The 26,455-nt window shown below is 54.9% G+C and overlaps 2 protein-coding genes across 24 annotated transcripts in view; one reads left to right on the top strand and one right to left on the bottom strand.

Annotated features, from left to right (window-relative positions):
- Dennd1a (DENN/MADD domain containing 1A) overlaps positions 1-2,662 on the top strand; it is a 488,421-nt gene extending 485,759 nt beyond the window's left edge. For 16 of the 20 annotated variants that reach the window (XM_006498003.3, XM_006497998.4, XM_030250063.1 and 13 more), the window contains one exon: positions 402-2,659. In XM_006498003.3, coding sequence (XP_006498066.1) covers positions 402-1,616 — 1,215 coding nt within the window. In that variant the 3' untranslated portion in view covers positions 1,617-2,659. Of the gene's footprint in view, positions 1-401 lie in introns of all 20 variants that reach the window. The other 4 variants (NM_001362978.1, NM_001362977.1, NM_146122.3 and 1 more) reach the window with 1 other exon arrangement.
- Crb2 (crumbs family member 2) lies at positions 2,549-25,427 on the bottom strand. Of its 4 annotated transcripts, NM_001163566.1 has the most exons (13): positions 25,206-25,403; positions 18,129-18,452; positions 15,018-15,213; positions 14,795-14,934; positions 14,203-14,388; positions 13,880-13,993; positions 10,652-11,524; positions 10,061-10,566; positions 9,433-9,598; positions 7,785-8,553; positions 7,006-7,122; positions 6,151-6,277; positions 2,549-5,204 (listed from the first exon to the last, which is right to left on the bottom strand). In NM_001163566.1, the coding sequence occupies exons 1-13, from the start codon at positions 25,309-25,311 to the stop codon at positions 4,980-4,982; spliced, it is 3,849 nt and encodes a 1,282-aa protein (NP_001157038.1). In that variant the 5' UTR covers positions 25,312-25,403; the 3' UTR covers positions 2,549-4,979. The 4 variants fall into 4 exon arrangements, 1 of the variants encoding a protein (NP_001157038.1); XR_866013.1 differs by lacking the exons at positions 2,549-5,204; positions 6,151-6,277; positions 7,006-7,122 and adding exons at positions 8,672-8,756; positions 8,910-9,029 and having other exon boundaries at positions 8,463-8,553; positions 25,206-25,427; XR_866014.1 differs by lacking the exons at positions 2,549-5,204; positions 6,151-6,277; positions 7,006-7,122 and adding an exon at positions 8,910-9,029 and having other exon boundaries at positions 8,129-8,553; positions 25,206-25,427.
- Between the last annotated feature and the right edge of the window lie 1,028 nt (positions 25,428-26,455).

The following is a 26,455-nucleotide window of genomic DNA, read 5'->3' as shown; positions in this document are numbered from 1 at the left end:
TGAAGCAGCTCTAGTCTAGCCCAGGTCAAATGGAGGCATGGTCAGGACTCAAATACAATCTCTTCTCTGGCTCCTGTCCCTTCAGCCAGGCCTAGAGTTACACTTGCCCCTTTGAGGGTAATCAAAGACACCACAATCTCTGAACAGCAAAAAGGCTCAAGCCATTGTTAGGTGGCCCACAGATGGAAACATTTTCCTGAAACTGCTTGGCAAGCATAGGCATTTGTAAAAAGACAGGAGATTCCTTTGTATTCCTTTTGTGGAACACAGTAGGGCTTGGATCTCTGCAGGTGTCTTGGGTACCTGCAACTCCTCCCAGTCCCAGGAGCAATGTGCTTGGCATGCAGGAAGGGTTGCCTGGGCTAACCAGTGGTCATCACTTCCTCCCTCCTTCCCCACAGAGACTGGACCTGTGCAGAAGTGAGAGGGGCCTTAGCATGGCTGCAGCCTTGAAGCTTGCTCATCCATATACTAAGCTCTGGAGTCTGGGTCAGGACGACATGGCCATCCCCAGCAAGCCCTCCATAACCTCCCCTGAGAAGCCCTCAGCTCTGCTTGGTACTTCCCCAGCCCTGCCTCTCAGACCCCAGAACCAGGAGGGCATCCTGAGCCCCAGCATCAAGGAGGAGACTCCCATCCCAACTCCGGGCAGCATCACCATTCCCAGGCCACAAGGCAGAAAGACCCCTGAGCTGGGCATCGTGCCTCCACCACCCACTGCCCGGCCAGCCAAGCTCCAGGCTGCTGGCGGCCCACTTGGTGACTTCTCTTCAGAGCCACTGCAGATGGACCGGGAAAGACAAGCCGCTCTGAGTCCAGCCCTCCTGTCAGGGCTGCTCCCCAGAGCTGTCCCCCAAGGTCCCACAGAACTTCTGCAGCCACCCAGCCCAGCCCCAGGAGCTGCAGGCACAGGCAGCGATGCCCTGCTCGCTCTCCTGGATCCACTTAACACAGCCTGGTCAGGCAGCACCATCCCATCACATCCTGCTACCCCCAGTGCAGCCACCCCATTCATCCCTCAGCTCAGCTTCCCCCCAACAGTGACACCCACCCCTTTTGTACAGACACCACTCAATCCCTTTGTCCCATCTGTGCCAGTAGTACCACCCTCCATGCCCCTGAGCTCTACACCAGCCAGGCCTTTTGGGACCCCTCCAGCATCCCTAGGGCCAGCATATGCACCTAGCATTCTATTGTCTAGTTCTGGCTTCTATGCCCCTCACAGGTCTCAGCCCAACCTCTCTGCTCTCTCCATGCCCAACCTCTTTGGCCAGATCCCAATGGGTGCCCACACTAGTCCCCTGCAGCCACTTGGCCCCCCAGCCGTTGCCCCCTCCAGGATCCGAACATTGCCTCTGGCCCGCTCAAGTGCCAGGGCTGCTGAGGCCAAGCAGGGGTTGGCCCTGAGGCCTGGTGAATCCCCACTGTTGCCTCCCAGACCGCCCCAGAGCCTACAGCCAACCCCGCAGCCCTCTGTTCCTACACAGGCCAGAGACCCCTTTGAGGATTTGCTGCGAAAAACCAAGCAAGATGTGAGCCCAAGCCCAGCCCCGGCCCTGGCCCCAGCCTCCACCTCCGTGGAGCAGCTCCGCAGACAGTGGGAGACCTTTGAGTGAGCAGGCCTGTGCCACTGTCTAATACTGTGCCTCCCCAACGTCCCATTTCTAGCCAGGCTTCATGGGGCAAAGGGACTCTGCCCCCTCCTCCACAGCCCATCTCTGAGGCCTGGCCCTGGGAATGGCCATCCCAGAAGAGCTGCCTGCCGCCACCCTTGGCACCCTGTGTGGGTTTTGCACTATATGTCAACTGGACCAGCTGTATCCTATCCTCCCATAGCCCAAGAGGAGTCAAGAAGCTCAAGGCTGCTTTCAAGCCCAGCTCTCCTCCTTTGCTGGGCCCCACCCCACAGGGCAGATGTCAGTAACAACCTGTGTAAGCACAGCTTTGGGGGACATGGGTGTTTGGGGGGCTGAAATGAGGCCCACTCCTAGGCTGGCATTTCTCCCTGGTGGTCATCTCCAAACCTCTCTAGCAATATACTCTTTCCTGAGTCTTCACCTAACCACCAACTGGAGTTGTTCCTGAAGGGTCAGGGGTCTGGAGACCTAATGGTCAGCAAACCCAGCCCCAGCCAGCTCTTCCAGGGGTTGGGAACACCAGCAACTCTAACTTATAAGAGAAGCTCCAAACCTGAGTCTTAGGAGCCGCCCTCAGCTCTCTGCCACCCTCATACCTCTGGGCTCTCGTGTCAGTCAAAGCTCAGGCCCAGCCTCCTGCCACTTGGAGCTTTATGGGCAGAGCTGGGCAGCAGTGACCCAGATTCCAACTCAAAGGACAAGCTTCCTGCCACAGACAAAGGGAGGGAGGCACAGCTGTTAGAGCTCCTGGGTCAGGACCAGGTGGGGCCCCAGGGCTCCCCAGGTTCCCCCATGGAGTGAAGATACACGTGGCCTCTGAGCGTGCGGCAAGTGGGGGCCTGGAAGCCAGCCCTCCCCACTCTCTCCAGCTTCTCGACAGCGCAGAAATTCCTGAGCCCAAGTCACCAAAGTTATAATGAAATGTTTTGTTATTTTTTCTTTGATCTTGCTTTTCCTTTTTACCTTATTGATTTGATGAATCTTGAAAATTGATTCCTTTCAATAAACCAAGGTAAAACACAGACTGACCGTTTAAGAAAACATCCATCAGAGACATGCAGGAAATTGTGCACATTTGACCTGATTTCTCATTTCCTATGTGTAAATGGTCAGACAGCCTACCCCAGGGTTTCTGGGGGTTGGGAACAAGGGGGTGGGGTCATCAGAGGTACCTGTTACTTTAGGGACCCTCTCTGTCTGAGAGGTTGTTTATGGGTCCCTGAGGTCTAGGCCAGAGAGGTAGCCCTCCTTCCCCAGGGCTCTGTCTTGGTGGTGTGCTCAGCTACCAGGGAGCGGAGTCTCACTGGGTCGTGGGAAGCCTTCTGGCATTCTGGTGTCCCAGGACAGGCCTCAGCCCCACTTCCTCCATCCTAACAAATTCCGGGTTCCACCCAAGATGAGGCAGTGCCACAGCCTAGTGGGCCAATAGGGTGACAGGGTGTCGGGCAGCCTAAGAAGGCACACACCTGTAGTTCACATGTTTGTTGTCATCTGTCCATTTCACTGGGTAGACTTTGCAATCCAACGATGAATTCTATATGTGGTCAATAAAACTGGGGAGAGGGCTGTAGTCCTGAGTCCTACAAGGAGCTCTGGGGGATGGCTGCCTGAGCAGGCACTTGGCCACCTCCACCAGCCATCCTGCAGAAGCAGAGGCCACTGTCCTCCAGCCTATGCATGCTTGAGGCTCTGAGCCACTTACACCATCCCTCCCCATGAGGGAATCATAGTGGACACTACATCATGGGCAGGACTACACAAAGGAACAAGCTCCACTCCTCCCCCTTGTCTCAGCAAGAACACCATCTCCCCCAAGTGAGAGTACTTGTGTAGGCCACATTGGTGACACTGACGTGGAACTGGGATGTTTCGTTCCGTTGGCATTCCACAAGAATCATCTTAGGAGCTGGCAACTGAAACAGTTCACCCAAGAGCCTGTTTCCTCTCCCCTCTCCCAAGGGGCATGGAGATAGCTCGGGGCAAAGTGGCCTCACCACTACAGAGTAAGAACCAAGTAGGCCTTCTCGCTTAGCATCCAGGGTCTCTTAACAAAGCTTCTACTGATCTCCTGGTTCCCCCAAGTCTGTGCCTTGGGAGGCAGCTGAAACCTGGAGACACCGAGCTTCCTTGTGTAAAAGTCACCTGGCGTTTGCACATGGGAACTCCTGTGAGAAGGCACTGCCTGATAAACAAAGATGACAAAGGACACATCTCCAAGTCAGAGGCCTCTGGAAAGTTCAAGGGAGGCTAAACCTTCAGGCCAATGCCCTGGGAGAGGAGTTGTCAGAAGTCACTTGCACTGAGTGTCCACAGGATGTAATCGGCTTCTGCAGCCTGAGCGCCAATGCAGAAGCTGCCTGATGTCCATCTGCTGGACACTGTTGTTTGGCACACAACAGAGCCTTCCTTGGCAACAGAACTGCAGGCAAAGGGGTGAGTTTGCAGGGGTCAGGGACAGAAGATAATAGCATCTCCGTTCTTCCACCTCTCTGGCCTTCTTGCTAGGGTCCCAAGAAGCCTTTTCAACTCTAGGTGGGCAAGACACTTTCCAACACCCAAGGGCAGCCAGTTCTTCCCACCAGACTGGAGTTTTCTGCCTGTTTGTCTCTCGGATCCTCAGAATAGCCGTGTGATGTGAGGTAGGCAGACAGGTTGGTTGCTCCACTCTGGCAAATGCCCACAGCAGGCAGGGCAACCCAGGGCAGCCGCTCCTTGGTTCCTACAGACCTGCCCAAAGGGCTTTTGTTCTGGAAACCAAGGAGACTCCTCCCTATCCCAGCTTCTGGCTGTTCTTGGAGGTTGAACAAGATGTCAAGACCAAAGTCTAGGTGCTTGGGTAAGCTCTGGCCTGTCCAGTGCTAGAGAACGTGCAGCCTTGGGCTGCCCCTGTCCCAGAGGTAACCATCTGGGTGGTTCCCAGACATGAAGCCCTTACCACAGTCATAACACATTACAATCTGCAGACCAACACATCCCTATGTATAGTCTCCTTCTCCTTCTCCTCTCTCTTTCCTCCTCTTCCCCAAACAGAAAGATGCACACACATACACAAACACATATGCACAGAAGCACATGCACACACCCTGTCATATCATGGGCACCAACATGTGCCCTGTATCCAGCCCAGCAGGTCAGAGAAGTACACACTCTCACAGCCTCCTCTGCTTCCCTGAGTTGTTCCCCATTTCCTGAGTCCATGATGGACAGAGCAAGGGCTGCCAACCATGGGGGCACATCCTGTGGATGTCCCAGCTCTGGAAACAGTCTCCTTGGGTCTCCAGGTAGAAGTCCTGTGGTGACCCTTTAGGACCTTCAGGACATGGCACCAGCAGCCAGGCAAACCTAAATAAGTCTCTCCTCTGGTGGCACCTTGAGGACACTGTCCATCTCCAGACGAGCCCCAGCCACCTCCTGCTGACTTGGGCTGTAAGTGCCCTCAGACTGGCGGCGCTTTCTGGCAGCCAGGATTCCTGAGAGGAGGCCCAGGAGGAGAAGGAGGAGGCAGGCACAGGCTGCAGGCACTGCTACCTCCAGCAGTGGGAACGGCAGAGGCAGAGGTAGGGTTTTCTGCAATAGATGGAAGACAAGAAAACTTAGAAAAGTGTCCCAGAGTTAGAGAGAGAGAGACGGCCCCTGGGATGTCCAAGCAAAGAAGCCAATGTTAGCCTGGGAGTGTTGCATAGCCTGGCTAGGAGGATAGACAGTAGACATTCCAGGAGTGCCTGGGGGGTGGGGGGGAGTCACAGAATTCAACAGTCAGCTGAAGTGAAGCAGGAACAGAAAGCAGAGCTGGAATGAACTGAGCATTCAGCCCTGAAGAAGGGGGCCCCAAAGCTATAAAGTTCACACCTTCCCTCTCTCCAGCACTTCAGCAGGAGCTGTAAAGCCATTTCCTCCCCCTGGTGTGTGTGTGGGGGGGGGGGGGGGGGGATGTTATAGTGGGAAGGTGAAGAGGCAAAGGCTATAAAGGTCACCTTGACAGGAACTCTTCCCAGAAGCAAAGGGGACTCCCCGGGAGCCTCCCAGCCTGTCCTTTCAAAACACCCGATATCAGCACCCCCCATGGGCTCAGAGCCTCTCCAAAGCTCTGTGCTGATCACCACAGGGCCCAGACCTCTGTCAGCTGAGCCTCCTTGGGGTGAGGGATACCTACAGTGCCCAAGCCTGATCCGCTTCAGAAACTGGGCTCTGGAACCCAGGGACTCCATGTTCCCATAGTCTCAGAAGCCAGTCCCAGAGTACACTTGGAAGATCCTAGCCTGTTTCCACTGCTACTACCCTGGATACCATTGGGACGCTCCAGACTGTGTCTGATGGATGGGGGCTCCCTCAACTCTCCCTAAGGTGAAAATAACCCCTACATTGGGTACTAGAAAGGGCCTAAGTATTCTCTCCCCACCCTCAGCAAAGCCTGTCCACTGTCAAATCCACAAAGGCCACAAGTCCTCCCTGCCCACTGTCCTCTTGCTAAGGTCTAAAGAGGCCTTGCCACCCAGCCCTGGGTACCACTCACCACCACTTCACAGAACTGGCCAGAGAATCCTGCACTGCAAGTACATTCAAATATGCCACTGGCCACCCGGCAAGTGCCCCCATTCAAGCAAGGGCTGGCTTCACAGGGTTTGTCGAGACTCTGACATCTGGAAGAGACAACGGCTGAGAACGCAAAGTCCTCCCACCCACGGCTGCCTCCTATTCCCCTAGCTGGTCCCCACCTCCAGCATCAAGGTTTATCCAGACCCTGCTCCTGCTTGGCCCAGCCTTGCCAAGTGACCAGAGCTGAGGGTGAGGGTACCCATCTCCTACCCACTCCCCTTGTGCCCAGGGTTCATGGGCTGAGAAGGCTCCTACTCCATTGTGTGTGGGGGAGGGGGAGATAATGCTGCAGGACAGGGATGCCAACTAACACCTCCTAGGGGCCTAGAAGTTGCATTTTGGCCATGTCCATTAAGGACCAACGGGCTTTGAGAAACTGGGTGTGTCAGCAGTGGTCGTGCATGCCTTTAATCCCAGCATTTGAAGGCAGAGGCAGGTGAATCTCTTGAGTTTGAGGCCAGCCTGGTCTACAGATTAAGTTCCAGAGACAGTCAGCTACATAATGAAACCCTGCCTAAAAAAAAATAATAAAAATAAATAAAAATAAAAAAACAAAGAAAAAAGGAAGAAACTGGGTGACAGTTACTGCCCAGCCAGTGTCTGCCTAACAGATAATGGTCTGGGAAGTCCTAAAAGAACCAAAAGATACTGATGGATCTGGCACTTAAGTCAATGGGAAGAAGACAAGGAGGACCTCATTTCTCCCGCCCAGGCTGGGCGTCCCAGGGGCAAGCTCCCAGTCAACACCACAGGCCCTGGTCTCCAGACCCACCTGAGGCCAGCAAGACCTTCCTGGCAACTGCAGTTGGTGCCTAAGGGGCCGCCTTCACAAGGGGCGCCATCCTTGCATGTGGAGTTGAGGTTGCATCCCTGAGGCAGGACAGGCAACCTGCAGAGAAAAGCAAGTCCAGTGAGGTGCTGGGAGCTGGCCATAGTGGTGCTCTCTGGGGAATGCAGGCCTGCCTTCAACAGCCTTCCCCAGGAAGCAAAGGAACGCAGGGCTGTCATTCTGCCGCTTCCCCCAACTCCACAAGAGCTGAGGCCTTTGATTCGTGCTGACTTTAAAGGGCAGCGCAAAACAGTTGCTAAACATGAGGAGAGAGGAGAGCTAGACAGCTCTGGACCGGAAGGAAACGGGAGTTTCAAAGGCAGCTTGCTGCAAACCATGCTCCCTGATTCGTCCTGCCCTCCTAATTCTACCCAAGCCACAACATCGTCCTGAAATTCAAATTTTGCCAACTATTATAACCTGTATTTTGTCTTTTTTTTTTTTTTTTTTTTTTAAGACAGGGTTTCTCTGTATAGCCCTGGCTGTCCTGGAACCCACTTTGTAGACCAGGCTGGCCTCGAACTCAGAAATCCGCCTGCCTCTGCCTCCCAGGTGCTGGGATTAAAGGCGTGCACCACCACGCCCGGCTTGTATTTTATCTTTATGGACACCAAACTGAACAAGCTATGAAGAACTTTTTCCCTCCAAACTCCACCCACGGTAAATCAGCAGTCATCTCTACCCACTGCTATGCCCAGGTCAGGTCCCCTTGTCACCCGCACCTGCAGCGCGGGCCGGAGAAGCCCGGAGGGCAGCGACACTCGAAGCGGCCGTCGGGGCGCGCATGGCATTGGCCCCGGACACAGGGAGTGGAGCGACATGGGTCAGCGCGGATCTCGCAGCGGGGTCCTTCCCAGGCGGGGCCGCAGGAGCAAGCAAAGGCGTCGAAGAGGTCGCGGCAGGCGCCACCGTGCAGGCAGGGCGAGGGTGAACATACGGGTCCGCCACGGCAGCCGAGACTCACGGCCGGAGACCCGGGCCAGGCCACGAAGTGCTCGCGCGCCCCAGACACCGTGCCAGACCGCGGTGGCGCCAAGGGTAACGGGAAGTCGCCAAGTGCCACGCGGCCCAGGCAGCCCGTGAAGTTCTCAGCCAGTAGCAGAGGCACTGCACCCGGACCCTGCAGAAAGCCCAGGTCGCCGCCCAAGCCGTGCAAGGCCACGGGTGTCGCCGCGCCGTCCAGCCACAGCAGCCAGCGCGAGGCAGCGGCCTGTGGGAACTCCCGGGCTAGGCGCACGCGATGCCAGGCGCCGTCGGCCACGCGCGGCCCGGGCGCGGGCAGCACCGAACCCGCCACATCTCCTGCCAGCGAGCCGTTGCGCACCGCCAACCAGATATTGGAGTGGGCACCTGCGGCGGAGACGGCGCGCAGTAGCCCAGCCTCGGAGTCGCGCGTGCGGAAGGCCAGGGTGAGCCCGCTGAGCGATGAGGACACGTTGTGGCCTGTGAACACAGCAGGAGGGCCCTCGCGGAACGTGGCCTCGGCCACACCTGCAGAGAGAGAGCCGCTGGGAAATGACCTGCCAGACTTCTCCTACACCACCCTGTCCCCAGGCATTCAGGTGGTAGGGTCCACAATCCATAACTGTTGACCAGGGCAGTCACCCACCTGTCACCTGATCTCAGAAACTGCAGCTCCCTCTTCCACCCCTTATGCATTCTCCTCCTGGGAGGGAATCAGTTCCGGGGTAGTCCTAGGGGGACCACAATACCTGCTACCTTGAAGGCCCTAGACATATTAATAATCTTAGCTCCTCCTAAATCTAACCTGCTCCCCTCCTCCCTGAAGGAGGCTCGCTCTTCACTGCACACAGGTGCTGGTCCAGTCATATCCTTCTCCTCCTCACCTTCTGTAAGGCTGGCAGAGTAGCTTCGGTTGGTAGACTGCCTAGCTTGTAGGAGGCTTTGGGTTCCATCCCTAGCACCCAACAAATGGGGTGTAGGGGCCCATATCCATAGTCCCTAAACTGGGGAAGTAGAGGCAGGAGAATCACAAGTTCAGATCAAGATCACCCTTTGCTACATGGTGAGTTCAGGGCTAGCCTGAGCAACATGAGACCCCTTGGTCTCTGAGCTACTTGGTGGGCTTCAAATTCTATCTCGTGCAGCACTTTTAGTAACCTTGTGTTTCAGCTGTCCATAGGAACTTTAAAACCTCACACATGCCTCACACTCCTTCCTCTCCTGTGGCTCCCTTGAAGTTGCCTTAGAAACCCCAGCATATGCTCACCTTCCCTAAGAGTGTTTCTCAGAATGCAGTAACCCACCATATTGGGGCTGTTGGCATTCCTGGTCCACCACCCAACATCCCATAAACCCTAAGGGATCTCTAACCATCTTCCGTACCCAGCACCCAGGACACAAACTCACACACAAAGCCATCTGGAACCTCCTCACAGGTGGCAGGAGGCAGGCATGGCTGCCTGGGGCACCATCGCTGCTGGGCACAGGTGGGCCCCGTGAAGTTCTCGGAGCAGGTGCAGTAGAAGTCATTCCAGGTGACGTGGCACGTGCCACCATTGAAACAGGGATTGGGCTACAGAAGAGTCAGGACACCAATGAGCACTCATAAAAGCAGTGCCCCACCCCCAAGACCACCACATCACAGAGTTGAGGGAAACCCGTCACCACCCCTACATTACAGATGAGATAGTAGGCCCAGAAAGGTGAAGCCACTGGTCCAAGGGCCCAGCCACTAAAGAGGCTAGTCTAGCTCGTAGTAGGTTATTCCAGCTAATGAACCCCCATGCCTCTTTCGGCCAAACAGTAGCTATAGAAAGGCTGAGGCCCATCCTCTGTCTGGGTCAGGATGCCATCTGAGACTGATACAAAAGGGACCATGGGAAGGAAAAAAACAACTGGACAGGGAGGAGATGGGGCACTGCCATCTGCCATTCTGGTGACAGGAATGTGAGCAGCTCATGTGGCTGTCTTGAGCCTCAGCTTGCCCTATGTCACAGCACAGATCCTAGCTAAGGACTCTCTCCAAGCCACTCACATTGCACGTGTCCTCAGAGACACAACCCTGGGTGAGGTTGGAGGACTGGCCAGCTTCCAGTTCACTGGGCCAACTTGAGTTCTCCATCGGGGAAGAGAAGAAGGGGAGGTGGATGCTGTTGAGTTGTAGGTCCTGGAGACAGCCTCGGAAGGGCCCACCCCAGAGCTGGGTGTCATCAGGGTAGAACCTCCCACCCACATACAGCCGCTGGCCCAGGTCCTGCAGCTGGTCAGGCCCAAAGCTGAGCATCACCAAGTGGGGGAGTCCATCATCCCAGCGCCCAGGGAGGACCACAGCAGGGTGACCCAGCCCCTCAGCCCGGATCTGGCCCTCACTCAGGAACACAGTCAGGCTCGCAACTGAATCATTGGCAAACTGGAGCAACAGGCCGGCAGGTTCGCGGGTGCGGAGGAAAAATGACACGGTGAGGTTTGGGCCTAGTTGGTGGAGCAGAAAAGAGGCTGAGCTCGTGGCTCCACCCAAGCCAAAAGTGGCAGCAGGAACCTCTGTAGGGAGAAACAGCACTGGTGTGAGGCCAGCAGGCTTAGGGGCCCAGCATTTACGCTACCTCCCCACCTGCTAACCCCTCACCATCAGTGCATGTGGCTCCACGGTAAGGTCTCGGGCAGTCGCAGCGGAAGTGAGTCCACAGGTCCACGCAGGCCCCTCCATGGGCACAAGGCAGAGGCTGGCAAGGTTCCCTGCGCTCACAACCCAGAAGCACAGTTCCCTTGAGCTCCTCAGGCAGCAGAAGGTGCCCTTCCACACGCACATCCTGGAAGCAGCCGGCAAAGACCCCGCCGCCCAGATAGATGGAGTAGGATCCCGGAGGCCCAGAGGCCACCGAGGCTGTAGGGCCTGTAGCCACCGGACCAGAGGCCACACAGAGCTGGCCAGGGCAGCCCTCGTGCCAGAGCCGCAGCTCCAGGGTTCCCAGGTGGAGCGTCACTTCCACCTGGTGCCAATGCCCATCATTTAAGGCTAGGTCAGGCAGTGTAAGGATGAGCACCGCAGTGCCATGTCTCGAGAGTGTGGCTTGGAGCACGGCCCCCACCAGAACCAGCTCCAAGCTGTCCCGAGTGTCTTTGAGAGTAGCCAGGGTTCCGGCAAGCAGGGTGGTACGAAATCTCAGTGCCAGACCCAGGGAGGCAGCAGCTGGCACCAATCCCCACACAGAACTCCCAGACACAACCGAGAAGGTCGTATTCTGGCCACAGAAAGGCCCATAGGTCCCCGGTGGGCAGCGGCAGAAGTAACCGTGGAGGCCAGACTTGAAGGTGGGGATGCAGGTGGCAGCCAGTGGGCAGGTATGGCCCTGGCAGCCTGTGAGCTGCACAGAACAGTCATGTCCACCCCAGGCCTCAGGGCACTGGCAGATGTAGCCTGCTACAGTGTCGCTGCAGGTTCCACCATGCAGGCATGGTTCCGACTGGCATTCATCCATATCTTCCTGACATGTCAGGCCTAAAGGGGCGATCAGCCAAGGGTCAGCACATCAAGCCCGAGCCAGAATCTCCAACCAGAGCTCACATGCCTCATGGTGGTGCTGACCTCGGCACCTACACACCAGGTGCCCGCCCCACCCCCACCCTGGGTTCCCTTCCCTGGCCATGTCTGATAAGTCTCCATGCCCTGTGGGCCTGACTTGGGAAGGTACTCCCTGGTTCCACCTCTTCTTCCACCCCATGCTTCTTGCTCTGATAAACCTGGCAGCCTCCAGGTCAGCTGCCTTCAGAAGTTTCTCCACACCCATCTCCAGAGTAACCAGAAGTCTCTTCCCAAGGTGTCACCTGGCTATACACCTTTGCTGCATATGACCCAGCCACTCACCTTGGTATTCGAGACTGTCATAGTCTAGGCCTACCAGGCTCTCAAGCCTCAGCCTGAAAGCCTTGAACTTGCTCTTATTCTAAGTATTTCCTGGAAAGTCATGCCTCGACTTCCCTTACTATTTTCAAACTCCTCCTGGTCATTCAGAGCCCACAGAGGGTTCAAGCTTGCCCTCACAGAGAAGGTTTGCAGGTGAGTGGCTGGGTCATGTGCAGCAAAGGAGCACAGCCCAATGACACCTTGGGAAGAGACCTCTGATTACTCTGGAGACAGGTGGAGAGGAACTTCTAAAGGTAGGTGCCCCGATGGCTGCCAGATCAGCTCAAAGACCCAATCCCACCATTGCTCAAACAGGGCTCCCCAGAACCCTAGTTTCCCTCTGGAGCCTGAATCTGTCCTTGGTGCCCAGTGAAAGGGCTTGGCAGAGCCTTTGTAGATATGGGACAGCCATGGCAATACACCTGGAACACACTGAGCACCCCAGGGCTCACTCCTCCGTCCCTCTACCCTGGGGTGTGCCCAAGGACGCTGCCTGGGAAGGTGCCAGCCCATCTTCCCTTTCACAGTCAAGAGGCCAAAGAGCAACCACAGTTCAGCCAGATCCTCCACAACACAACCAGAGGCCATTCTCACCCCACACCTCAACCGTACAGACCCAGGCCAGGAGGGGTCCGTGAGAATAGATCAGCCCACACACCTATACCATCCTCCTCACAATCACCAGGCACCCGCTGTAAATTCTTCCTTCAAGACACCCCAGTCCTCCTACCTGCCAAGAGCCACAGGCTCCCCAGAAAAGGGCCCAGCACCCACAGTCCCATCGTCACCTACAGAGGCACCAAGGCTTAGGAACAGGGCTCCCAGTCTGGCCTGCCTGAGTTCTTCTGAGCCAACTCAGGAATTCCAGGCTGACCTTCCAGTCCAGAGCCTTCTGGTGTCTCAAAGGAGGCTGGGCAGAGAGCCCAGCCTCACAGCTAGGATCGCTCCCCCAGGACTCTGAACTCAGAGCTCCCCCTCCCTGTCACTCACTGTTTAATTGGAAGGATCCAGGTTCCCATAGACACTGTTTATGACGCCCCCTCCAGGCTTCACTGCCATGTCCATGAGATGGGCGTGGTAACCCTTGTGAGACTATGGAGGAGTGGGCCATTGCAGGAGGATATGGAAGGGAGGGGCTCAAGCAATAGGAACAGTGCAGAGGGCATGGGCCACCCAACATGGGCAGGGGGAGGCAGTGAGCCCCAATATGTTTGAGTGTCCAAGACAGGAGAGAGGGAATGTATCTCCAGTCCCTTCCCCAAGCAAAGGAAAATGCCTCCAGACACCTGCAGGGAAAAGAGCTAGGCAGGAATGCTACGTGTGGGGGAGTGCCACCCACATTCCAGTGGGGGCAGGGACACTAGAGAGGGAAAATCTGTGTGCAGTTCCCGGGCCTTTTTGCCAGGAGAACTTTCACACTCCAGCCACTGACAACAGACACAGCCCCCTAGAGCCAAAGTGTGTCCTTCTGAAGGCATGTGCCTGCACCCAGTGCTGCCTCCTTCTGTCTTGAACTAAGGCTCTGTCCCTCTTTGATTTGATAGCGGAGTTCAGGGCCCCGACCACCATACATCCATAAATGAGCCCCAGTTCTGACTCCAGTCCAGGCCCCTCTCTTGGGGTTAGTCCCTTGTCCCCCCACCCTCACCCCCAGATGGTCCTGGCTTCACAGACAGTACTTACAGGGCTGAAGTCACCAGCCAACATTCTCCAAGGCAGAGGGTCACCTGGCAGCCTTGGTACCACCCACTCCACCCTTTCCTCCTGACTGTACTCAAACTGACCAGTTTCTCCCCTTTCACAAAGTTGGAGTTCTGGCTCAGCACCCCCACCTCAGCTGTCACCTGTGCCACCATGGCCACCTTTAGCCTCATTTCCAGTATGCATCAATCCACATTCAGCCAAAAGGAACCATATCACCTCCATGCCAGAGCCACCCCAGCCAAGCACCTGTGTATCCATCCTGGCAGTAGCACTGGAAACCATTGGGCAGGTCCTGGCAGCTACCTCCATTGAGGCACGGCCCTGAGGCACACTCATCCACATCCATGCTGCAGTCATTCCCTGTAAAATAAATAAATAAATAGCTCCTCTGTGACGGCTGCCTGCACCCTCAGAGTCAGACCAGAACCAAAAGGGTCCATTTTACAACTGGGGAGATTGAGATCCATGAGAAAGAGAGAGAGGAGGGTATGGACTCAGGCATTGGCCAGGCTGGATCCATCCTTGGGGTTCTAGACCCTGGCTGAGTGCTTCTCCAGCAGGTAACTCACCAGCAAAGCCCAGAGGACAGCTGCAAAGGAAGCCAGCGGCGTGGCTGAAGCTGAAGGCTCCCGGGAAGATGGCCTGAACACCCCCGTACAAGGTCGGGTCAGAGCGCTGCAAGCACTGGCCCCCATTTTGACAGGGGCCCGATGCACATTCGTCCTCATCCACTTCGCACCGCTCTCCACTGAAGCCTGGAAGACATCAGGAAGCACAAGTGTCTAGGCAGCTTCCCCTCCATGACCTAAGCCAACCCAGGGCGAACAGGGACATCAGGATGCAGATACTGACAGAGGGACAACAGGGACTAGTAATAGCAAGCTACCAATTGCTACGAATTCTTTATACTAACATTCAGACACCCTTCTTGTGTGCCAGGTACATCGCCACTCCTCACTGCAACCCAAGGGGCAGGTGCTGTTAGCAACCCTGTTTGCAGATCAGGAAACTGCAGGTGTCAGAGGGCCCAGGCTGCACTCACACATGCACACGGCTTCACACCTGGCACACACACACACACACACACACACACACACACACACACACACACACACACACAGAGTGTTCGGGGTTGGGGGAACACGGCAGGCGCGCACACACCTGGCCAGCAGAGGCAGCGGAAGCTCCGGAAGCCGTCGAGGCAGGACGCGTTGTGCGCGCAGGGCGCAGAGGCGCACTCCAGCACCTCCTGCTCGCAGCGCGCGCCTTCGTAACCCGTGTCCGCGCAGTCGCACCGGAAACTGGCGTGGGCGGGCGGGAGCTGAGCGCGTGCACATCCCGCAGCCCACCTCCCCGCCGCCAGGGCACCCCGCCAAGGGCTCACCCGTTGACCAGGTCGTGACACACGCCACCGTGCGCGCACGGCTGGCTCTGGCACTCGTCCACGTCCAGCTGACAGTTCGCACCGGCGTATCCCGGCGCGCACACGCAGCGGTAGGAACCCACACCGTCCAGGCACGAGCCTCCGTGCAGGCAGGGCGCTGACGAGCACTCGTCCACCTCGGCCTCACAGGTCACGCCTGGACAGGGACAAGAGACATGGAGACCACATCTAGAGGGGCAAAAGGGGCCCAACCAGCAGCCCCAGTCTGCTCCAGTTACCCATATGTTCCGCTCTTTCAGAGGAAATGCTGTCCATAGACCAGAAAGAAACAAGAAGACCCTCCTTGCCCTGACAGTCCCACCGCGGGGTGGGTCCGGAAAAGGCTACTGTTTAATAATGTTGACCTCAATAAGAGAGACAGCTAGATCCTGTTAGGGCAGGAGCCAAGGTCTGTTCTAGGGTGCTGGGAACAGGCTTCTTCAGGAACAGCTTTTTGAAAGCTGAATAAGGCCAGTGATGACAGTTGGTGGCATCCCTCTTGAGGCAGAGGCATAATGCCCTGGGGGAAAGATGGAGAAAAGACAGAACCTGGGGAGAGTGGCGGAGAAAGGCGTGAGGGCATCAGGTACTAGAGCCCAATCAGACTTCTGCCCATCAAGAAAGGTCAGGTTTGGGGCCTGGAGAGGGCTCATCTCTAAAGAGAGCTTCCTGCTCTTCCAGAGGACCAGAGCTCCGTTCCCAGCACCCGCTTTAAGCAGTTCACACCTACCCTAAGAGCAGACCTGCTTGGTTTAGCTTTCGTGAAGATGTTCAGATAGCATTTCTAGAATCCTCTCACCCGGGTGCCTCTTCTAGTACCCGCATACACATGACATAATTAAATATTTTTTTAAAATTAAGCTGTTGGTAGGGATAATAATAGTGGATCTTTATGGTCAGCCACCTTGACCAGATTTGGAACCCTCCAGAGGAGAGACCTCTGGCTATATCTGTAAGGGAGTTTACAGGGGGGTTCGACTGAAGAAAGAGGATCCACCCTGAGTCTGGGGAGCACCATCCCCAGGACTGAGGTCCTGGATTGAATACAAGCAGGGGGAAAAACAAACAAACAAAAGGAAGACAGCAGTCAGAGCGCCAGCCTCAGAGGACACAATGTGACCAGGTGACTCTTCCTTATGACGGACAACATCCCCACAAGTATACCCGTCCTTGCTTTACTTACTTCTTGTTAAGTATTTAACCACAGCAATGAAAAGGGCAACCAACCTAGGAGCTCAGCAGTGCGGTTCAGAAGATCACTGGTAGCTTGGAGAAGGATGTGAGGAAGGAACCCCACAGAAGAGGGCCACTCTGGACAGGACACACTGGAGTAGGGTCACCAATCCCTATGCTGTCTTGACTTTAAAACTGGAAGTTCAGGGGGCTGGAGAGATGGCTCAGCGGATAAAAGCACCGACTGCTCTTCCAAAGGTCCTGAGTTCAAATCCCAGCAGCCACATGGTGGCTCACAACCATCCGTAACAAAATCTGATGCCCTCTTCTGGAGTGTCTGAAGACAGCTACAGTGTACTTACATATAATAATAATAATAATAATAATAATAATAATAATAATTTTTTTAAAACTGGAAGTTTCTGGTTCTACCTAGGAATTCCCATGCCTCTGGGGAAACCCAGAGTACATGTTGGCCCTCCCCTGGATAGGGGTAGAGACAGAGGGAGATGGAGAATCTCCAGGTGTGGGGATTTATGAGGCAGGTCCTGTCAGTGTAGGCGTCCACAGCCTTTCCCCTGCCACCTAAGTAGGTTTTGTCATGGGGGCTCAGGAGCCAGCTGACCCCAGCTGGAGCCCTCCCTACTTCCCTGTCCAGCCAGCCCCAGGACTCCTCCTTCCCATGACCCTCCTGCCCCACTCCTATCCTCTGTGCCAGGGAGAGCCAGGCCCAGGCGGCCTGGAATCCCAACTCCCCCACCCTGCTGGGAGCAGGAGGGAAATGAGTCACGCAAAGCTGCCTGCTCACATCACATTCGGAGGACTGCTGCATAGACAGTGCTCACTTGCCTGCTGACAGACACACAGACAATTCCCACAGAAGCATACACCGATTATGACACAAGCAAGGACTCAGAGCACCCTTAGAGCAACCATATATATGCAAATGGCTGGGACAAGAAGTCTCACCTGCACAGATATTCAGATACCAAGAGGGCAAAGATGCAGAGACCGGTGTCTTAACCAACTCTCATCCCACGGTGCCATCTCATCCCTCCATGTCCTTCCTGAACTTGCCCCCCAGTCTGTATCATTTGCTCAGAGGGAACTTGAAACTGCCTCACGGTTTGAGAGCAATGCCTGAATTCAGGGTTGGTGGAGATCCCAGTGTCTATACTGCAGATTCCAGACTGCACTAAATTAAACATCCTTTGAAGATCTGTCCCCAGCTGTCCCCTCCCTCCTGACATGAGGCAGCTCTAGAAAGCAGATGTAGGAGTAGGAAGTGACCGGGGTGAGGTGTCCCCTGGAAGAGAGAGACATGTGTGTCCATGCCGGTCGTGCTTCTGAGCATGTGTGTCTACATCATTCCTCTCTTGGGAACAAGGATGGCGAGGGACTCATTCCCCATCACAAACAGGAAAGAATCCCAGTGGGCTAGAATTCAGGATGCCCAGAGGACTGAGGTCCAAATTACATCCTGAGCCTTGCCAGGGCCCATCAGGTGAGCCATACAGGGAATACACGGCAGCTTGACACATGTCTAGACTGAAGGAATGCTAGAGATAACCCTCTGGGCATCCTCCAGAAAGCCAAACCAGGCAGGTGTGCCCTGCAAGGGATGCATGAGGCTCATTCCCCATCTCCAGTGGGGACCACACTCAGTTCTGTGGCAGGGACAAAAAGCAATATTTGTCAAGTAATTGCTATGTGCGGGGCCCCACATTAACACACAAACATACAAGTACTGATCCCACCTGCCAGATTAACCCAAGAAATGTCAGCTGTGCAGCCAACCCAAGAGTGGTTAACAAAGCTGCCAGCCAGCTGGAGCATTCCGGGACTTGACCGATGGGCCCCTTGCCCATCCGTGGTCCAGTCCTCCAAGGTGACCAGTACCTGCATATCCCAGGGGACAGTGGCACTCGTAGTGATCTGCCAGATTTTGGCAGGTGCCCCCATGCTGGCAAGGCCGGGACGCACACTCATCGATGTCCAGTTCACAGTGGGGTCCCTGGAATCCAGGCACACAGTAGCAACGGAAGCTGTTAGGATCTGGGCCCTGGGGCACACACAGTGCCCCGTGGTGGCATGGCTGAGTAGCACAGCCTCCAAGCTCTGAGGGCTCACAGGTATAGCCACCACTTTCTGTAGCCTGGCACTTGGTCCCTGGAGCACATGGGTCTGAGGCACAGACACTTGGAGTCTCTGGAGGAACCAGCCCTGTAAAACAGAAAGCAACTTGGCAATATGGGCAGGGTCTGCAGGATACACTCTTCCCCTACTGATAGCCACAAGTCTAACACAGGTCTGTCCATGTTCAAGAACCTGTGTGCACACCAAGGGCATCTGCAAGCTGATTACTAATGAAGATATCTACACCTGAAACGGAGATGTTTTTTTTTTTAAGATTTTTTAAATTATTATTATACATAAGTACACTGTAGCTGACTTCAGACACACCAGAAGAGGGCATCAGATCTCAAGATCTCATTACGGGTGGTTGGTTGTGAGCCACCACGTGGTTGCTGGGATTCAAACTCAGAACCTTTGGAAGAGCAGTCAGTGCTCTTACCCGCTGAGCCATCTTGCCAGCCCGAGGAGGATTTATTTACTTATTTTTGTGCTTATTTTTGAGGACTATCTTATAGTCCAAGCTGATCTTGGATCAAGATATACTTGTTATATATCCAAGGATGACCTTAAACTTGTGATCCTCCTGCTTCAGCTCCCAAGTGTCAGGATTATAGGCATACCCTACCAATCCAAGCCTATGGAGTACTGGAGAATCAAGCCCAGGGTTTCCTTGGTGAAAGGCAACCATTTTCTGGACTGGGCTACAACCTGAGCCCTTGAGGACATTTTTGTTGTTGTTGTTGTTGTTGTTGTTGTTGTATCTATAGAGCAGAGATAGTGGACTGAGTGAGTGGTTCCCCTGTGACAGTATTTCCTAACAAATACTGCCCAAGCTCTCTGGTAACCCTCCTGCAGTACCCTTAGGAGGCTTGGACTGTCCTATATTCTCTTTACAGACAAGCAATAGAGGCTCAAGGAAGTAAAGACGTGCTGACATCACAGGATAAATTAACAAGGAATAGCCGGCAATGCCAGGTTGTTCCCGCTGCTCGCCAGGCCTTTCCATTCTACAGGCCTGTGTCCCCTCAGCAGCCTGAAGTGGGGTGGAGGATCTAAGGAGGGGGTAGCTTCCATCCCCCTCAACCCCCCGCTGGGGGTCTGGTAACTCCATCCCTCACTGAAACCTGAGACTCTGATCTCAGCCCCGGGAAAAGAATGGGCGACTTCAAAGGCAGGACCTGGCTCAGCCTCTCTCACTCCTAAACCCATCCTGGTCCCTCCTTCTTGCCAGCTTGCCTGAGGACTTCCAGAGGATCCCTACACTCACACCATCCCCCACAAGCAAATACCTGAAGCAAAGCAGGTATAGTGACTTGAACCTACATACCTGACCAGGGTCTACACACTTGGAGCACCCGGGGTTGACTAGAAGACAAATCCAGTGAGTCTTGTTCCTTCCTGCCATCCCAGTTTGAAAACCTTGTCACTATTAGGCCTGAGTCCAAACCCAGCTCAGAGACCTTGGGTGGGAGGCCTCTACCAAACACCCTCTTCCTTTTGGTAAAAGAAGGATTGAAAGCCTCAGGTGCCAGACACAAATGTGAGGGAGAGGAGCCCTTCTACCCACCACCTGGAGTCCCAGGACCTACCCTCCCCCCAAGTTGTCATGCAGACACTAACCAGACCTGAGAGTGAGCAGCATCAGGCCCTGCACCTTCCCTTCCCCCAGACCATGAAGACCCCCTCCCCTCCAGATAAGGTTGGCAGCCTCTCAGGCGTCATCCACATTCCATGCAGCAGGGCGTCTGCCGGCCAGATTCCCAAACTCCTCAGCAGACCAAGCAAGATGGAGGACAGTAAGCCACAGACCCAGGGAGACATGGCTGTGTAGTGCCATCTCAAGTGTCCAGGGTCCTTCCTTCCACACAAGGACCTAGCATCTACCAGAGGCAAATAGGGGATCAAGTTCTGGAGTCTGAGATTGTTTCTGGTTAAGAGACCCCTTGGCTCACACCTGTCCCAACCCTCTGCCAAGCCTGAACATTTGGGTTGGAATTGTCCAGAATAGGTGGGGCCTTCTGCTTCTGTGACTGGACAGACAAGGAAGTCTGGGTGTCCCAGAATAGATGCCCTAGGGTAAGAAGAAGGGTATGGGAGATGGAAAGACGGTCGGGACCTGCGGCAGGAAGTGGATGGAACACCTTCAGGAAAAAGCATGGTTTGAAGCATCAGACAGATTCAGTGTTGTGAGGAGCCCCAAAATGATGTGTATGATGCCTTGACATCTAGAGAGCCCCCTGGAGAGGCAGTGATAGTCAGAGGCCCTTGGCCCAAAAGGCCCCAAGAGGACAGTGGTTATAATTCCTCTTATAAAGCGCCTGAACACTGGCCCCATGCCAACAGCTCCCACTGTAATCCCATCAAATTACAGATTCTTATTTATCTCTGTGGCCCAAGGAATCCCTCAACACAACCTGGAGTTTGGCCCCTAGCTTTGAGCCCACTATATTAGTGGCCACAGCATCGGGGGAAGGAAGCTTTGCCCTTCTATGGTCCTCCCAGAGCCCAGCAGAGGGCTGTTACTGTGAGAAATCCCTGCGAGGCAGAGCCCAGCCCACAGTTAGAAAGGCTGTCTCGAGAGGAGCAGAGCTGGAGGGTACAAACAAGCCCAGAGCCTGCGCAGCCAGGACCGTCATATGTCAGCAGTTTTATCTGCCGTTTTACAACTCAAGGGACTCATCACTTCCAGTCCCATCGCACTCCAGGGTGTCCGGAGGGACCTACAGTAAACCCAGGAGGCCGATTGGGCAGGGGAGGGGAGGAGCTCTCCCTAGGGACTAGCTGTAGGGGCGGAGCCTTGTCACCAGGGCAACAAGGGGCCACTGCTTATCTTTACAAATCCCTCCTGACCTCTCAGACTGCCTGGGCTGACCTGGCAGAGGAGAGATTAACAGACACAGACACAGGATGCTGGCCCTTTCCTTAGACCTGCTCCCTGCCCCACCCTGAGGAGAGCAGGCGGGAAACAGACGCATGCAGTCATTGCCTGCAGTCACCTCGTGAGCCGCTGTGTACTAGGGCCAGGCATCTTTTGCCATCTTGGTATATTTGGTTCACGCTAGAAAAGGGAAACTTTTAAGAAGACTAACTGCTTCCTATCATAAAGCGCCTGCAAACTTGGATCTTCAGGAGCATATGAAATTGTGTGCCAAAGAATTGTCAACCTAATATGCCCCCAGCCCTCCTTCCCCTCACCAGGAAGTCTTAGAGGTCTGAGGAATGGTCTCCTTGGTGCCGCACTTGCCTAGCTTATGAGAAAGCGCTGGGTTGCATGCCCAGCATGAGGGAAAGGTTGAGGTTACCCTGGGAGAGCAGCACCCTCTCTGCCCTGAGCCTGGCAGCTGGCATACCACTGCATTAGTCCCAGCTTAGGAACTCCTACTCTACCTGAGCCAGTTCGTGCCTGAGTTTCCTCAGGTTCTCTGTGCCTCAGCAGCTTCGGGCTGGTTTTGCTGCAATGAAGCACCACAATGAAAAGCAAACTGGGGAGGAAAGGGTGTGTATTTGGCTCACATTTCCACATGACTGTTCATCACTGGAAGAAGTCAGGACAGAAATTCAAACAGGGGGCAGAAGCCATGGAGGGGTGCTGCTTACGGCTTGCTTCCCATAGTTGGCTCAGCCTGCTTTCTTATAAAACTCAGGACCACCAGCCCAGGGGTGACACCACCCATGATGGGCTGGGGCCCTCCCCTCACCAATCACCAATCAAGAAAGTGCTCTACAGTTTGTCTACAGCCCAATCTTACAGAAACATTTTCTCAAAATCCCAGAGGCTCCCTCCCCTCTGATGACTCTAGCCTGTGTCAAGTTGGCATAAAACTATCCAACACAGGACCCCAGGGGGTGCAGTGCAGTAAAGGGTCATTGACACTCAACATCCACTTGTCAGGAAAAAGGAAAGACACCCCGGAAGGCCGAGAAGCCTAGACATACTTTCAGAGATACTCATCCCTGAGGCCAAAAGGCATAACTGAATAACAGTCATGGCAAGCATAGGTGCTCTGTCTGATGCAGTGCCCACGATGGTACAGTACTGGGATTGCTAGTCCCTAGCCACCAAGCTCTGAGTGAGGAGAAGACATACAGGGAGGCCACTTGTGCTGTGAACAGTTCCCCTGCCGGGCGTGGTGGCGCACGCCTTTAATCCCAGCACTTGGGAGGCAGAGGCAGGTGGATTTCTGAGTTCGAAGCCAGCCTGGTCTACAGAGTGAGTTCCAGAACAGCCACGGCTATACAGAGAAACCCTGTCTCGAAAAAAAAAAACAAAACAAACAAAAAAAACAAAAAACAAAAAAAAAAAATAGTTCCCCTAATGCTTCCGTCTAAAATTATATTTTTTATTTATTTATTTATTTATTTATTTATTCATTTATTTATTTATTTTTGAGGACTAATAAGATGTCTCTGCAGCTCTTGGCACTTGCTGTGGAAGCTGATGACCTGAGTCTGACCCTCAGGACCCACGTAAAGGTGGAAGGGGGGAACTTGCTCCACAGTCCCTCTGGCCTCCACACTTGGGTTTGTGTGTGCGCAAATGCTCACACGCACTCACACTAATAATAATAATAATAATAATAATACACAACAATACAGTCTCCGTGAGGTTGAGGGGGTCCTGCCCATCCCCTACATTACGGATTCAGATCACTGGTGCATTTAGTCTGGAAACAATCCTTGGAACGAATGATGACTCATTTAACAGAGGTACAAGGAAGAGCTGTAACCAACCACCTAGAGTACCACTCCTGCTGTGGTCCAGGCCCTGCTGCAGCATGCTGCTCTTGTGACCTTAAACAAGTTGGGATCTTCTCTGGACTTTGCCTAACTGTTCTGTAAACAGAGAGGTAGAAAGCCAGCTTCCCTGGATGCCGGGAGGGTTAAAATCTCTCTACACAGTGGATCACGCATCAGCAAACCTTCCCTGGAGCCCAGTAGCCAGCAGACCCCACATTATTTAGAAGTATACAGAGTCCCTGTTGCTCTCCTACCGCCCCACCTCTTAAGTTGGAGGAGGGGCCAGGTTTGGGGAAGACTGGCTGCCCCTTTGTGCACTGCACTCCCTGGGTGTTCAGGGAAGGGGTGGGGGTGGGAACAACTCGACATGTTCCATTGTAGTCCAAGATGCCTTATCCTCTCCATAGCAACCAGCAATCCTCTGCTGTGGAGTGGCTGGGATGGAGGGGCCCAGCTCAGAGCCTGGCAGGGAGGGCATCGGGTCTGGTCCAGAACTTTCATCTCCTCTGGGATGGAAATTAGCTTTCAAGTCACAAAGTCCCTAGCACCGCCCTTTGCTCAGTCAGCTCTGGGTAATCGTGCTTGTAGAGCCCCCAACTCTAGCTTCAGGGATCCCCAGAGATGGACTCTGCACACAGAATTCCCGGGGCAATGGCCCCTGAGAGCCTGTTGGAGTTCTGGGGAAATATACACCACTGTTTGCCAATCTCACAGACCATATGTGTGTAAGTGCATATAAGTCAATGCAGGCCTGCTGGTGTGTACCTAGTGGGTGAATGCAGCCATGTGCTATGTATATGATGATACACAGTAGGTTCATTAGCAAGTTCACCAGTGAGCTCACAGGGGAGACCTGGCATGTGCCTGTGGACACCTGTCCTGTTGTAGTATGTACCCTAGTCCCTGCCACACATCTGTGCAGCTGCCATGGGCATCTGTGTACTGCATGTGGAACAGATCCAAAGTGCACAGCCCAGAACCTCACGCCCTAATGTACAGACAGCCTGGAGTTGCCTGGTTTCTCCACCCTCATTTGCCTCAGGTACCAGCTTCTTCTAGGTCCCTTCCCTCCTCAACCTTCATTTGGTTTCCTCCCTAAAACAGGTCCTCGCTGTACCCAGGGTCCTCATCCTCCCCCTTTCCACAGAGAAGAGGCAATAACGGCTTTGTAGGCAGGCAGGGGGAATGCCACTGGTGGGGTTCACCTATTGCAGGGGAAGCCGGGCCCTCCCTACTGCCCTCGTAACTATAGTGACCAAGCCAAAGCGTCCTCCAGACCCCCCAGTAGGAATTCCAGGCTCAGTGTTGAATGCACTTGGACAAAGCCAATGTACTGGCTGCCTGGGCTGGCTTCAGGGAGCCCTTCCAGCATAGTTGAGGAATGCCAGAAACCTGCTGCAGGGACACACACGTATGATCCCGAATCCCTAGCCATTCCAAAGACCCGGAACAGCTCTACCGGTTGCCCCTCAAGTGCTGGCAGAGGACCCATAGAAGGGAGCAATGAGGGCAAGCTCTCCCCTAACCCTGGTTCTCTTCCCCCTCCCCTATCTTAATCTAGCCCCACCCACACCCACACCTCCCGTTGCCAGGAAAGGCCAGTTGAACATGCCGGACAACTTACAGCTAGTTCAGCGAGGACACAACTCTCAACAATCAATCCCCTCAAACAGAACGTCCACCCACCGGGCAACTTTACATGTCACCTGCATCCCAGGTCAACACGTGACTCCGGCAGACTCTATGGAGATTGCCTGAGTTTGCTGAAACTTCTCCAATTCACGCATTTCCATCTATCCCGGCACGCTTTCCCTAAGTGGCTCCTCACACCAAGATTCCCAGCTTTTCCCTCAACACACTACGCCACACCACACCAGCTCTCCCAGACTGGCTTCTACAGACCACACCAGCCCTCATCCTCCTGGCCCCACCGCATAGACTCCTCAGTCTGAAGCCTCCAGAACACTCCGAGCTCTCCAAGTGAGTCCCAAGACACCCGCACTGTCCCCACACTGTCTAGGGCCCGGGACACTCTTGCCTCTAGCATCACCATTCTCTCAGGCCAGCCCAGCCACGCTCACCCCCAGGCCCAGCCACACTCACCAGCCGGGACCCAAGGCAGCAGCAGCAGCAGCAGCAGTAGCAGTAGCAGCAACAGGGGGTAAATATCTCGTCTAGGGCCCCAAATCCTAGGCCCCACCAGCGCCATGGCAGCCGGCTCTGCCTGCCTGCCTGCCTGCCTGCCTGCGGGAACCCTCTGCTCGGCGGGCTCCGCGCCCCTGCGTCCCTCCAACCAGCACTGACGAGGTGGACAGAGGCCCGGCCCCTCCTCCAGCCCTCCCCCTCCGCCCCGCCTCCCACTGCTCCTCCCCGGACAGGATCCTCCCGGAGGGTCTGACCCACCGCTCCTCACAAACACCAGCCCCTTCGGAGGCCTCAGCTCCATCCAGGCAAGGCCCTGGGCCTGACCCTGGGTCTCAGTGCACAAGCCCTCTTGCCAGGCGGTCCAGTCCATGGGGCCAGCCAAGATTCCTGGGGCTTGTCCGACTACCCCGCAGTTTCAGGCCTGCCTTGCTTGAGCTCAGAAGCGCTCCCATCCGTCCTCACTTAACCTGCCCCTTCCACACCTGAGATAACAAGGCTCCTCCCCTCCTATCACAGGGGCTCCTGTCCTCGCTGCCCACTAGGTCCTACCCAGCCACACAGATCCTGTTCTTGTGACTATCAGTAAGGTAGTAACTGGGCCCCAGAGCACGTGCCCCCTGACTCCCTTCTATCCTTCCCACCCCCTCACCAGCCAAACGGAGCCCTTTCGTCTCCCCATTTGCCCTTGATCTTTGTCTCTGGTGTTTGCAACTTTAGAAATGTCCCTGCTGTCCAAGGCGGACCTTTCCGCTGAGTGGCTGCTCTACCGAAAATAGTGCTCCGATGCTGTTCCCACCCTTCTTCCTGAAAAGTCCTTCTCTTTGTCTAACCTCACAGTCACATGTTGCACTGGGTGGAGCCAGGAGTTCTCATCATCTCAAAACACACTGGCACATAAAAAAGCATCTCTTCTTCCATGGCCTGCTGCCCCAAGTGGGGCAGCATCTTATTTTAAAGGGAACTACCTTCTTGAAATGAGCCCCTGGCAGATGACAATGTCTGGCCCAGGTCAGTGATGGTGGATTCTGTCCCTGAAGGCTCTGGACTCTGCTGTGTCTGGCAAAGTAGCAATTGGGGGCTATGGCATGTCCTTGGAGAAACATCAGGTGAGACAATGAGCATCACAGGGTATCGGTAGCCAGCCAGAGGGCTGCTGGTTCCCCTGGGTCCCCAGAGCTCAGGAAGAGACTGAAACCATAGGCCTGGCT

This window comes from Mus musculus, chromosome 2, assembly GCF_000001635.26.
Source record: "Mus musculus strain C57BL/6J chromosome 2, GRCm38.p6 C57BL/6J".
In the NCBI taxonomy this organism is placed as follows: Eukaryota; Metazoa; Chordata; class Mammalia; order Rodentia; family Muridae; genus Mus; species Mus musculus.
The sequence above is the reverse complement of the archived record's forward strand: the minus strand, read 5'-3'. Positions and strand labels throughout refer to the sequence as shown.

Coding starts and splice junctions, on each gene's coding strand:
- Crb2 (NM_001163566.1), bottom strand. CDS start 25,311: ATGGCGCTGGTGGGGCCTAGGATTTGGGGCCCTAGACGAGATATTTAC. Junction 15,214..18,128: donor CTGTCCCCTGGGATATGCAG/GTACTGGTCACC, acceptor GTCCCTGTCCAG/GCGTGACCTGTGAGGCCGAG. Junction 5,205..6,150: donor GCCAGTTCTGTGAAGTGGTG/GTGAGTGGTACC, acceptor CATCTATTGCAG/AAAACCCTACCTCTGCCTCT.